We start from the raw sequence: 14039 nt of genomic DNA on the forward strand, positions 1-14039 counted from the left end.
TTCTGGCTGCTCCTGTGGACAAAAGTAGTAGTGTAACGGTAATCCAACCGGTGGCAAGCATTAAGAATAACTATATAGAAATTTCCAGCCTTTTCGTTGATGGTCTGAAGTGAGGAGTATTTTTTAATAAGACCTTTACTTCCATCAAGACATTCAGTATAGGTTCATGCTGTCTGTATCACTCAGGTAAATCCATCCGTGCAATATTTTCTGTGCACCAGTGGAGACATATAGCATTATTTAAGTGGGAGCTTGTACTGTAGAGGGACAAAGGGACAGGACCCGGAATTAAGCTCTGTGGGACTTTTTAGGAGCTGTGTGCCTCCGAGAGATGAATTGTCTAACAGACAAAGGTCTTTTAGAAAGATGGGACCTAAGACAGTGCAGGGATGAGCCAGATACCCACCTTAGTGCTTAAGTGAGTCGATTAAAATTTCATGATCAAATCTCAAATGCTGCACCAAGGTCTAAAAGAAGTAAGACTGAGCAATCTCCTGGCTGCATCCTTTTAGCTCTTTTAGTTTAGGAGGGATAGTGCTCTGGGGTCATCCAAAATCTAAACATAATTTTCTCAAAACGTTTTTGAAAGCCTAATGTGAGGTCTTGTTGACCTGCAGGGTGTACTTATTGTCATTATTAGAGCTGTCAAAATGATCCTGAAACAAAGACCCACTGTGTTCTTGCACATTTAATATTGATTCTGCCGACTATGAAGGCATCAGAATTGCTTGATTGAAAAGACACAATCATGTCTATAATATGGATAGCATGATAGATTCAATAATATCCATAGTATCTTCAGTCTTAACGAAGTACATTCAAGTACACACTATTTCCTTCACCATTTTAGAAGTGATGATTAGCCCATAAGGCATTTAATGCAAATAGTCCTAGGATGAAAAACCTCACATCCTTTTTTACATAAATCTGAATAATCGTGGGTCACTGAACAAGCTATGAGATAGCAGACATATCTAAAGTTCACTTTGTGCCTTAAGAAATGTTTAACTGAAACAGCAGTCTGGATGAATTAATCAAAAAACAAAAGCAAAGAGGCGTAGGGAGGTTAAAGCTGCATCTAATGTGCAAAGATGTTAATATTCCATCTTTGACTTCATTTGATTAATGATACACATGAAATAATAGAATCAACTTGTACATACTGACATTTTGCAATAAAGGTTCATGCACCAAGGTTTTATAGCACCCCCGTTACCTTGGCTGAAATTGGCTCTTGCATACTAAAATGCAAAACAGTGTGTGTGTTCATGTGTGTTTCTCTGATGATGAGGCTGTGTCAGTGCTGGCTCTGGTTTGTTTGGGTGAACCCACTGACTTTATCTCTCGCTGCCAGAGATAAGTCTGACAAGTGCCACAGGTGAGAGCGGTCAGTGTGACATGCCTTCTGGTCCTGGAGGCGTGTCGTTTCCTGAAAGAACTGACTGGTTGGAAACAGTGACTGCCAACTCTGAGTGTGTGCAGAGTGGCAGGATTCGGCTTGGTAGAAAGTAATGTAGATGGCTTGGATATTATTCTTTGCTGTTCTCGACTGTATCACAATGTCCACTTGTCAAATTGTTAAATGCTAATATGCATAGTAGCTTGACATTGTCGCTTAATATACATAAACTTTTTTTGGCCACTCCCAAGTAACCAAAAACTCTTTTAATCAATTGATATTTTTTGGCCACTTGGGGGCAGCGCAGCAAGTTGTTGTGTTACATAATTACTCCCTATAAAGTTGTTATGGAGAACCATTCACTGTTTATATAGATGGATCAAATGACAACTCCCCAAAAGTGAAGCCAAAACATCTTGATCGCCCCCTGTCGGCTGGCTGCAGTATAGGGAATTCATTTTTGTGATAAGTTTGGCTTCAGTTAGTCATTTGAAGCTATAAAAAGGGGGTTTATGTTATGAATGAGCAGCTGAGCCCTGCTTGCGATTGAGTCGGCGACGCCGTGGGTCCAACCCCGATCACTAGTCTCTAAATGACGTCAAGATGGCAGCACCCACATCCGGGATATTTTGGCTTCATTTTTGTACAGTGGGAGCAAGTGGAGTCTTTATGTCAATGTGGAGAATGTGTTATCAAAGCTATATTCATCTGGAGCCATGTTTCTGGTCACCTTTGGAAGCGACCCTTTGCACGCGATGGACGCAATAGAGATGACTCTTAAGTCACAAGTGTAGAATTCTCGTTCCATGTGCACTTCCCCCAAGTGTCAAAAAATACATTAAGTTTGTGGTCCGTAAAAAAACAAAGAGCTGAAAGAGCTTAGTAGAGTTGAATGGAACGTCAGAGATAGGTGATAATCCTCTGGATTCGGTTCGGTTCAGAGCAACACTTTTCACATTACACATTTGATTTATTGTTAATATAGGAAACATTTATTAGTGCAGCTTTAACTACACAGATTACTATGCAGTCACAGACATAGCTGAAAGAAATTTAACTGCACTCCCTGAGAAAAGACTGACATAGGATGTAACAGTCTTCAAACGGCTGGCTAGTTGGTCCACAAGGAGATTGAACTTGTTACCTTGGCCTTAGTACAGAAGCACCATATTCAAGCTAGCATACATAAGAGAACTTCAGTAGCCACGGCAGATGTTCATAGCGAGGAGGTTCAAACAACCGGCGGTTAGGGAGGTCACCATCAAGTGGACTCTAATGTATTCTGTGTGGCAGCATTTCATAGCTCAAGCACAGAATTACTAACTGAACATTCAGACTATTATACCAACCAGCTTCTCCTTTCAGCCCCTTCAGCCATATTGTTACACCAAATTATTAAATCAAGGTAAAGCTGATGAAGTGGAACAAGCAATTAGAAACTCAATCAAAAAGTCGTTCAAATCTCAATCTGCTCATTTGTATTAAGGCAGTTTAGTTTCTGTACATCACGATGGTGCTCTGCGGTATTCAATTTAATGCAGTTCAGTCTTTATTGTCCCACATGGGCACATTTGTTCTGTAGGGCAAGGCTCAGAAAACCGCTTTGAAGAGGTCTCAAACATTCTTAAAGGTAGCATGTCTTTGCTCTTTTTTATCCATCATTAGGCTAATGAGAACTTCAATAAGCGGGTGAGTGGGGGATAATTTGAAAAAGATGTGAAAAATATTTGCCCCTGAAAAGCAATTTTCTGCAATAAAAGTAAAGAAATCATTAGGTTTGTGAAGATAATAGTTAGAATAGGGTTAGTGAAGACCGGTGCTTGAGTAGGTGTATTATGGGCTGATTGAACTCATGTTCCTATGTACACTATTATAAATTAAATAGACAACAATTAACAAGGACATCACTTGCCCTTCTATATGTAGGTCTTTTTCTGTAAATCAGGATAAAGGAGTAATGTCGGCTCCACTTTATAGTAAGATAACCTTCAAAAGACTCTAAGCACTAACCGAAGGCTTTATTAATTCAAGCCATTAATTAGAACAGTGTTGGGTCACCAGATTGTGAGAAATCTCTATATTTGGTCATATAAAAATTTTATTAAGTAAAATTAATAAATACGCAATGGTAAGGTTTTAAATAAATGTCTGTTTAAAGGCAACAAAATCCACCTACCAGCACCTTTAAAGCTCATGTTTGTTTATTAGCAATGGATCAGAGCAAGGCTAATTGTTTCCCAATTTCCAGTCATTATAATGAGCTAAGTTAACCTTTCCTGACTGTAACACAATATTTAACATACAAACATTTAAGTGGTATTAATGTTCTCCTCAAACTCAAATCCAATTTAGTTGATTTTGACCGATTTTGAAACTTTGCACAGAGCCAGGCTAGCTGTCTCTTAGCAGTCTTTATGCTAAGCTAAGCTAACCGTTGCCTGGCTGTGGCTTCGTATTTAATGGACAGATATGAGAGTGGTATTGTTGTTCTCGTCCAGCTCTTGGGAATAGAGTAAGTGACCCAGAAATATTGGACTTTGCTTTTAACAGGTCAATAAAGGTTGTTTTTTTGTGTAATTTGGGCACATTTTATTGTGTAAAGGTCACCAGGTTTAAAACATTCCTAATGATATCCTGTTTGGTTTCCCTGTGCTGCCGGCTCCCTGCAAACGAAGACTTTCATTCTGGAAAGAGAACATGTATTTTCCTAAAACTGCATGTAGGAAGCTGTCAAAAGCTCAACTAGTATCTGGTTCCCTTCAAAGCTTAAAACCCTTTATGTTGAAAATTTCTGTATTCTGCAGATAAAGTATTCAAACATTTCCCAGCATGCCCTTCCACACTTTCTTAACTCCACTTCCCCCACTTTATAATTACCTTTTTATTATGTTTTACACTCTATACGTCCACTAAGGAAGACTGTTTGTATCATATGCTGCTCACTTACTGCCTTATGTCAGTTTTCCTTGCCTGGGCAGCCCAGAGCTCAGTGGAGACTGTCCAAGCAGCGTTTGATCCCCGGCCAGGAAGGACAGAGGCAGGAGATTTAAGCTATCCAACATCTCTGGCCAAACCATTACTTTTTAATGTTTTCTGTTCCGTTTCTATTTTATAATTCAGTAGCAGGACAGTGTATTGTAGGGAGCTGCTGGTGTTATCATTAAGGAGGAGTTCAGCTTCAGATTGTGGGCCAACTGGCTTTTGACTCCATCTACTGGTCACTCACTTGGCTTTCACGTTAATATGTATATACTGTAGCTCGGTATAGTGAAAGGAAGAAAAAAAATACAATGCAGTGATGTCAAATAGAAATCACTTCAAAGGAAACAGTGTGCAGCAGGCAGAATTAAAATCAAAAATAATGTCCAGCCAAGGCAAGCAAGAGCAAAGGCTGCGAGTGCTCTCACACTGAGCTGTCTGGGTTTCCTCAGGTGACACCGCCGTAATCTCACAGCAGACATCACAGAGGAAGCCCGCAGTTCTCTTCCTCTCCACAGTGCCACCGCGCTCCCTTTCACCCGCCAACGCACCATCAAAAATGCAAAACCGTGGCATGGAACCAAAAGTAGAACATGGCTCGTGGTGAGCAGGGATATCACAGTGGAGGAGATTAGAGCTGGTGGGGGGAGTCGTACAGTCAGAGTACTGTATTAACAAAACCCTACGGTGAGCATAGCAGGCTTTTTATGGATAGGGGGGCGAGGTGGTGGGGAGGTTTTCTGACAAACATTGGAGGAAAGTAGATGTTGTTATGAATGACTGAGGGAATCTTGCAGTTACATATGCACTAATTGACCTAAAAACCCAAGACAGAAAGAAATCAGTGCCTGGAGAAAGAAAATGCATTACTGCTGATGCCATTAAAAGCTTTGATTCAACCAATATGAGACACTTTCAAAAAACATAACCCATTCCCAGTTCATTAAAGTTTCATTTGAAGTTCTAAACACCTGTCTGACAGCTATTTCCTGGGGAAAATCCTTTGCCACACAAAGTGATGCATTTCACGGTTTGAAAAATTGAGCAGTAAAAGCCACAATGGCTTTTAGACAAAAACAGAGCGCCCCCTACAGAGACTAAACCACTGACAGTATATAGGATTAATGTTTTTGGACCCTCCCTGCCTGCTCACATCTTATAAACTCCCCCCAATTTATAATGCTGGATTTCTGGTTCTGTTGTACACTTTATCCAAGCCGAAGCCAAGAAGACCCTAATGACATCACTATGACATCATTATGGTTATTTTTTCAGAATTCAATCGAGTGCACCTTTAATAAAAATTTCATAGAATTTCTAAAAAGTTAAAATGATGTCTGTTCAAAGTGTTTGTTTTAACCGAGTGAATATAATAATAGACCTGGACATGATCTAAAATTGAATGGCAATATTTTTATTAAGTTATGAAATCAAAACATTTAAGAAATTTAATTATATACAATGGTTCTACTGTATGGATTAAAAAAAGACAAAAATAAGCTTGACACACCAAGCTAATACATGGTATAGACTTTGCATTTCACATACCCATAAATAGTGATCTCAGTTCAAATTATAATTAAAAATTCATGTCATCCTCATGGCTGAGTGGATGATGTGCCGTAACCTCCCCGTATTTATTTGTTCACATCGAAAAATAAAATTAAAATCAAGAACACTGTCACTGAACTGTTCTTAAATATCTTAAAACTACACTATAAAATACATAAAGCATATCTACCATGTGTTCCATGGGAAACAAAGAAAAGGCAATGGTTTAAGAAATCATTTCTCATGAAATATTGTTAAGCCTTAAAATAAACTTTCAAGCGATTTCAGTAAGGTCATTTACAACAGGTAAAAGAGGCAGGGTTTTACCATTAAAGCAGTCAAATAATACTAACATTTGCTACTTTGTTCAAAATATACAGAGAATAACATTGGTGCAAAATGCTTCAGTCAGAGCCGCGAGTGGCATGTACCACAGTAAACAACTATGCTGAGTTTCACAGGTAAGATGTGTATGTTTGACGAATATCTTGTACAGTAGTGGCCATTGTAATACAGTAATCCAGTGTTCGTGACCTGTCGAGAAATACTGCACAGCTTTGATTACAGTGGTATGAGTGTTCCTCAGTGTTCCTCTTTGTCTCTGCCTTTCTTGTCCTTCTCGTCCTGCAGGGCGGTGCCCAGCTTCTTGATGAGCACTGACAGCACCTTGTCCAGAGGGTCCATCACGCCCCTCTGCAGCCACTTGGGAATCGTAGTCCTGGCGTGGTGGAAACCCAGCTTTTGCAAGATGTAGTCCACGCCCACTGGGTCGATCTTACGTCCTGTCCAGGAGATAAGCCTGAGGAGAGAGGAAATGTTGACTTTAGTGGATGCTGAAGGCTTTGCAGACACTATAGGCTAATTACTGGGGGATTTATCTTGACTCCGATTGAGAACAGGAGTGTTTTAAAATACAGAAACTATTTCAGTCCAAATGTCCTCACTAACTGTAGTAGAATGTAACTCAGTACAATTACTCAAGTACTGTACTTTGCACAATTCTGAGGGGAGTTTTTTATATTCTGAAACTAGGAAATGAAGTTATTATATACAGAATCTATGATAAGCTTACAGAACACAATGCATCGATAACAGATCCATCTATCTACAGTAAATTAGCTCCAGCTCAACCAGCTGCAACAGAAAATGCTGCTTACACGTTAATGCATTACTAATTATAATTCAATGACACACTGAATACATGATATAACCTGACAGGAGCAATTTTTCTACAAAGTCAGCACTTTAACTTAAAGTATATTTTACTGAGATGTCACGTTGGGGTATTACTACTTTTAAACGACTACTCTAAATCCATTGTTTTATTTTTATTTTGTTTGTATGACTTGTATTTCTTTTCTAAATGATGATGCATGACAGCCTTCTATATATGGATTTGCATGTTTGGTCCGTGCGTCACTTAAGAAATCTGGTGTGGCCACAAGGTCACAGATTCCTACAGTGTCACAAACGCCCTTTTCTATGTTCTCCTCCGTCGGTTGCCAATGAGCATTACTCATGAATAAGCAGTGTGACTCAACCTGACTCCGTCATATGAAAGGGTGTGCGTCTGAAAACACTCCAAAATGTCTGCGGTGCGGTGGAGCAGCGCTGACCTGAGAGTCGGCTCCAAGTGCCAGGTGTTGCACATGAACTCCCTCCAGTCCACCGTGGTGTAGTTGATGCCGTCGTCCTTGTCCTTGTCCTCGGAGCTTTCGTCGTGCAGGGCCGTGGGGCTCTTCTGGCCCGGCCGAGTGGCAAACATCCGCGGGGCGAAAAGGGCTGAGGGCGCAGGAGAGAGAGAGAGAGGCAATGAGGTTGACGCTCTGCACGCTCCACTGCCCTGATGTTCTCTTTTTAACACGGCAAACACATTTCTTCAGCAACAAACATCCAGAAGTAGAACACAATAAACATTCATTAATATCCCTGCAAGCACCTTGAGAGTATACATCTAGACTCTATTCACATTCAAATACCCATCTGTCCTACTTTAATTAATCAGGATTAATCAAACCCTGATGAAAATCTTCACCGCTCGTCTCTTTTCTCTCTCTGTTCAGCTGCCGAGTCAGGAGAACAAAGTTGTGGCACTATTTTAATTGTCATGAAGAATGCGAGGTTGCAGGAATAAAGAGTGCTAATTTGTTCCTTTCTGACAATAGGAAACCCATTAAAATGCTGCCTGCATTGGGCTCTCTGACCTCCCCGCTGTGTGTGAAAATAACACTCAGCTTCCTGCGCTTCATGCTGCTCTACAAAATGTGTCCGACAGCATACAAACAGCTCCACGGGTAGAGAGGCAGACAGATGTGGTTCATCTCGTTATTTCTCCTCGGATAGTTTGATAAGTCATTTCCTTGACGTGCTGTACGAAGCCCGCTTTAGAACAGATGAAATGACTAAACATTGTTTATTTTCTCCCTGACTGGCTGACGGACTGACTGACGGACTGAAAGGGTTAAGGGATGCATTCTTGTGAAGATAAAAACCTTTCTCCTTCTCCTTCAGGTAGGCAGACACCAGGTCATGAAGAAACATGATGAGCTCAGCGTCCATGGTGACACAGATGTGGTCTGTGAATTCTGTCACCACGCTGCACTCCACTTTGGGTTTGCTGTTGGAGTCTGGAACAAAAAACAAACAAATGAATTACACTAAAAGAGTACTCCACCAGTTCAGGACTCACAATGGGCAGTCAAAAATAAAAAACTGATGCATTTTTCACACATGATTGGAGGGTTCCCTGGTTACCCTTTAAATACTACGTATCTGCCCAGGCAGAGTAATACTAATGGCCAGCTGTATTATCGGCCAAAATCGGCCAATCGCAGACATTTGTCATATGACATTTGTTTGTGTTGTTGTTTTCTGGTATATAATGCAGAATTCTTTTTTCTAAAGATCTGATGTTCAACCATTTATTTCATTTGTATGATTCTATATTGTCTTAACCCATTTCTAGAATTGGTTGACAATGTACATGTTGAATTATTTAACATGTTAAAGAATATTTCCACTAAATATTCTGCACTAAGCAGCCTTCCGAGTACCTTTTCATCATCATATCGGTGCAGAATCCACATAAAAAAAGTCTATTTTCATTCCAGCATGAACATTCACTGTAAATGCTGCACTGCCATATCAGTAAGCTGTGAATTGTTCCTGGTCAGGCTCTAGTGCGGACACCCCTCCCTCTCCAAAATGAAAAACTCTTCAGATCAACACCAATCACGACGTCGTCACATTTTCCACTCCTATATTCTGTGAGTTTGCAGTTACGTGTACACAGTTCTATTGGTACCCACTACCAGACTGATGAACAGAACAGATGAAATATTACTGTGCAGTGAAGCAGATGTGACTGTGATGATAAAAAGATCCAGTCTGACCTCAAACAGTCAGAGAATAAATGCGTCTTCATGTGCTCACCCGTTAGAGAAGGTTCATCAGGATCTTGTACATGGATGGACTTGAAGTCCAGCTGCATTCTGGGAAGAGCAAAGATGGTCTCAGTTTCATGGTTGTAGCTGGAGGAGCTGCGGAAGCTGCTCAGCAGACTCGAGCTTTTGGCGGCCGCTCCGCTCTCTTGGTTGTTGGCTTCCACGTTCCTGAGCAGGTTCAACTCTGAAACAGGAGATAAGACCCGTCAGAAGTGTTGAGTTGAAGGTCATGTTCACACTTTTCTGCACCTATTTTACATTTCAGATAACAAGCATCAGCTGAAAGGGAAGGCAGACAGAAAGTAGCTCTTCTAGGGTAAAAAACCGCTGCCTGTCTTCTTTTAGTCAGAGCTGTGTGAAGCTGAGAAAAGTTTGAGAAAATACTAAAATCAAGCAACCATTTCCACTTAGCTGCCACTTTATTAGCGACACGTAGCTAAAAACGAATGCAGACTAATCTGCCATAAATTCTAACTTCATGAAGGTTTTAATGTTCACATGTTGTTGATGCTATCTTGGAGAGGTGTTGATTGAATTGTGCTGCTGAGCCGTACTGCTTTATGCTGAGAGGTGTTTGCAATATTTCTTCTACCTCATTTACATAAATGTGTGATACTTACAGCTAAGGCATCACTTTGATAGAAATATTAAAATGAATGAGGAAACCAGGAGTCTCCGTGTTTTTATTGATGCATATAACCGCCACAAGAAACATGCATCAGGAATATACTCCTGCATCCTCAAAGAACCACTCTACTTTATATGTTAAAGCAGAATGGGAGAAGGGAGCAAACAGGAAGAGTGGCTAAATATATGTAAAATACAATCCACCACCTCCTGTTCTGGCCATTTCATTTAAAGAACTGTTTACAGAATGGGAGAGAGGATTCTGGGCAATGCTGGAGATGATGTAACAATTCAATGGCTGAAGACTTTGACATATTTTTGAATTGTCCAGTAATCCAATCCTATTGCCTATAGATAGTAACAGAAATCAAATCAATAATGGGCTTTGAGATGGATTATAGTTTTGGCAGCATATATTTAGATAATAATCCAACTGAAAAAGGAAGTAACTAAGAACTGGTTAGATAAGGACCCACCAACAAAAGGAGAGTGGATCGCAATAATAAAAGAAATGTATCAAAAAGAGAAACTGAACTTTTTTTGAAGGCTTTGTATCAATAAATTCCACAAGTAATGGTCTAAATGGTGTATGCACATGAATACAGATATTTTGTAGAAAGCAGAGAAATGTGAAATCCCCCTCTTTTTAATGAACTCTTTGCTCTTCTTTCTTTTGGTTGTGGCCTACTAGTATTATTACGTGCATAATTCCTTCATAACCTTATTCCTGTGATATATTTGTTCATTTGGCTCATACTGGGTTTGTATGTGTATTTGCGCGTCATAAGACAGCAGTCATCTTAATTCCCTCTGAGCATATGGACGGGAAGGGATCTGTACTTGATGCTGCGTTGGTGTTGTCTTTGTACGCCTCTCTCTCCTCCTGGGACTATGGGAGTGACACAAAGCTAACTGCTGTGCCAATAACATTTGAACTGTGTTGTACTGCCCCTGGTGACCTGTCTGTTCAGTTATGTGGATCTTTGTTCATCTGTGATGCAGGATCGATATCTCGACAAAATAACTATACTAGTTTTAAATAGACAAAATGATAAATGGTTACCTTCATTCCTCATGGCAGTGACGTAGTTGAACCATTCTTTGACTGTGGCGACTCCATGTGGGGGGTTTTCATGCCGCCGGCGGGTTATTTTGGTTATAGTGGCCATGGGGCTCTCGAGGGCACCGCAGGGTTTGGTCACCATGGTGTTATGACCAAGGTGGAAATCCAGTGTCTGAACAATGTAGGTAGAATCATCTTTGGAGCCTGCGTGTGGCAGAAACCAAGGTTAGTTATCAAAACGGGATTATAGTGCCACACCCAAGTGTATAAATTCTAATCTGTAAACTAATAGACCTTTTTTACAGCAGCATGAAACACATGAAATAGTAGGGTAACCACAATGAGACAAATTAAGGTTCCATTCCATTCAGGTCAAACAGTCAGGATGCTTCTATTGTGCATGTTGGCTCAGTGGTAAAGCTCTGCGACACTAAATGGAATAGAGCCTTTTGGTAACACCTGTGTTTACCCTACTATGTCCTGTCAAAGTGGCTGCTGTGAAATTTCACACAATTGGGCTATTAAGAAATATTTTTACTACAGATTATGTCATTATTTTTCAACTCCATTTATACTATTGAAGTCCCTGAAATGAACATTCTGGCTCACCGTCCTCCCAGATCTTCTGTGCCTCGGTCCAGAAGGCGATGTTGGGCTCTTCCAGGTGGAACAGAGCCCACGACTTGGAGCGGAAGTTGGGCCCGTGGAAGCAGGCCAGCGTCATGTGATTGCCGTGGAGGCTCATTGAACCGCCCAGCTGCACGGCGTCCTCTGGCAGAGGCATCTGGAAGAGGGAGATGTGGCAGCCTGCGATTACCTTCAGCACCCCGGGCCAGTGGCGGTGATGGGCTGCATCCATGTCTGTGTGGGAAAGGCGGTTAGGGGACACAAAATGAGAGGTGAGGACGGGGGCTGGGGCTAGGCAGACAAATCGATTCTGACCAGAACATGAGGCTTGATGCTGGTGTTTTTGTGTAATATGTCATTTTTATCCTTACATAGCCTCCAATCTTTTTAAATGTATTCTGCTTGTGCTTTTTGTTTGTTTTTAATGATCTCCAGAGGATGTTTGATTATATCCAGTTGTTGAACCACCTTGTCAACTATTTGAGAAAGTGCTATACAAATTAAGCTTATTAGAATTACAAATCATTTCATTTTCTATAACCAGTGTGGCTGCCTGAAACACTTGCTGTGCATACCTTATTATGCTACAGTCTGCAATAAATATTTCACCTAGCAGCAGTATAGAAGAAGGCGTGCTTACAAAGCTCTGCAGCTCCTTTCTCAGTGTTGATGACGGGGGTTTTGGGGGGTAGGTAGGGGCCAGGGCCCCAGGTGGAAAGGGCCCGCTTGCTGGTGTCGAACTGTTGAGTGAAAAACTCCTGCAGTTTCATTCCGATCTTGATGAGGTCTGGCGTGGTGGAGCGTGAAATGATCACCTGGAAAATATCCCACTGCAAGTCTCCATGGACGAAGATCTCACTGAAAGGACAGAGGGAAAGGAGATGGGGGGGGGGGGGAGAAACAGGGAGATGGAAGGGTAAGACGGTTAAGACTGTAGAAAAACTGAAATATCGTACATTAAACATCACTGCATGTGGAATAACCACACAGTAAATATTATATCGGTATCATCATTCTGTTACACTGGCAGAGGTGCTGTGTATGCATGATAAGCTTCTGCTGACATCTTTTCACACCTTTTCTCTGATAGGCTGGTGTCAACAGTGCACAGGTTGACCTTCCATTCGTCCTGCAGCTGCAGGTCAGCGTTGCTGAAAACTCCCATCAGGATGCTGGAGCCCATGTAGTCAACGCGTGCCTCTGTCGACCCCATTGTGATCTGGATTTTGTGGCTGGGTTGCTGGTTGGGGTGTTCGGAGATGTGGGCTGAAAAAAAGATAGTAATTGGTTAGCAAATAGGATTACTAGTGGCACTCTTCCAGAACATACAGTTTTTACATTTTTTTTCTTTTGCCAAAGATTGAGACGATGTAACATTAAGAATAAACAAAAGAAATGTAAACATTTTGTACAGTTTTAAAATATTAAATTTAAAGAAACAAAACATTTAAATTACACCATGATTTCCACATCGGTAAACAAAGGGCTACATAAGCAAATCAGTATGAAAAAAGAAGAGATACACTCATAAAAATCCATCAATTCAAAATGAATTTTGATTTATTTATTAAAAAAAAAACAAAAACATAAATCTTCACCTCACTTCAGGATCAACAAATATCATTCTTGGGCGAAAATTCAAATTAGAATTTAATTATAATAAGAGCAGTGCACAGACTGCAATCTGCTACATTCTATGCTATATGCATGCAGAGCAGCAGCAGGAGAAATAAATCATGAATTCTCATCCCCAGGTCTAAAGAAATACACACCGCTACAAATGTATGTGGAACGTAAATATGTCCCTTATTAGCTTATTAATTGTAAAAGAGTTTGAGTAAAATGTGAAAGTGCTTTAGAGTCTGTATTCTATCACTGCACAGCTCCCAGTGTTGTGTGGGAACTCTGCACTGAACTCTGGCTCAGGTCCATATCCACAGTTTACACTCTGCTAGAACAAGAGCTGCTAATGAGTTGCGGAAAAAACAGCAGATGTCTGAGAAGTTGATGCTTTGTTTACTTACAGACCATCTCCAGGGTGTTCACGTCTATATTGCCACCCACCACCCCGCCTTTGGAGTCGAGCTTGGAGCGGCCGAGGCCGACAGACATGCTGATCTCCCGGTCCCGGTTGCTGCCCACAGACAGTCGGCCCTGACTCTTCAGCCCGCTGGTCGTCCAGCTGCAGGGGCAAACACAACTGTGAGCACTCCTGAAACGCTGCTGAATAATGTAGAAGAACTCTCTATGAAAGATAAATGACTCCCGTTGCAACAACTTCCCCAGGAATAAACACAGGTAACTGAAAAGGAAAAGACCAGTTGAATACGAAGTCTGACTGACGTGGTCA

General features: G+C 41.0%; 1 protein-coding gene across 1 annotated transcript in view; it reads right to left on the reverse strand.

The window, feature by feature from the left end:
- Window positions 1-5771: 5771 nt before the first annotated feature.
- The window catches only part of LOC118336629 (transmembrane protein KIAA1109 homolog), a gene marked incomplete in the record, with an annotated part of 71183 nt that continues 62915 nt past the window's right edge, over window positions 5772-14039 (reverse strand). Inside the window, 9 exon segments of the mRNA XM_035673286.1 lie at window positions 5772-6728; window positions 7546-7711; window positions 8422-8556; window positions 9362-9556; window positions 11063-11266; window positions 11672-11923; window positions 12330-12547; window positions 12766-12955; window positions 13714-13871. Coding sequence (XP_035529179.1) covers window positions 6512-6728; window positions 7546-7711; window positions 8422-8556; window positions 9362-9556; window positions 11063-11266; window positions 11672-11923; window positions 12330-12547; window positions 12766-12955; window positions 13714-13871 — 1735 coding nt within the window.

This window comes from Morone saxatilis, unplaced genomic scaffold, assembly GCF_004916995.1.
Source record: "Morone saxatilis isolate NCDOM2014 unplaced genomic scaffold, NCSU_SB_2.0 Contig3, whole genome shotgun sequence".
NCBI classification, from domain to species: domain Eukaryota; kingdom Metazoa; phylum Chordata; class Actinopteri; family Moronidae; genus Morone; species Morone saxatilis.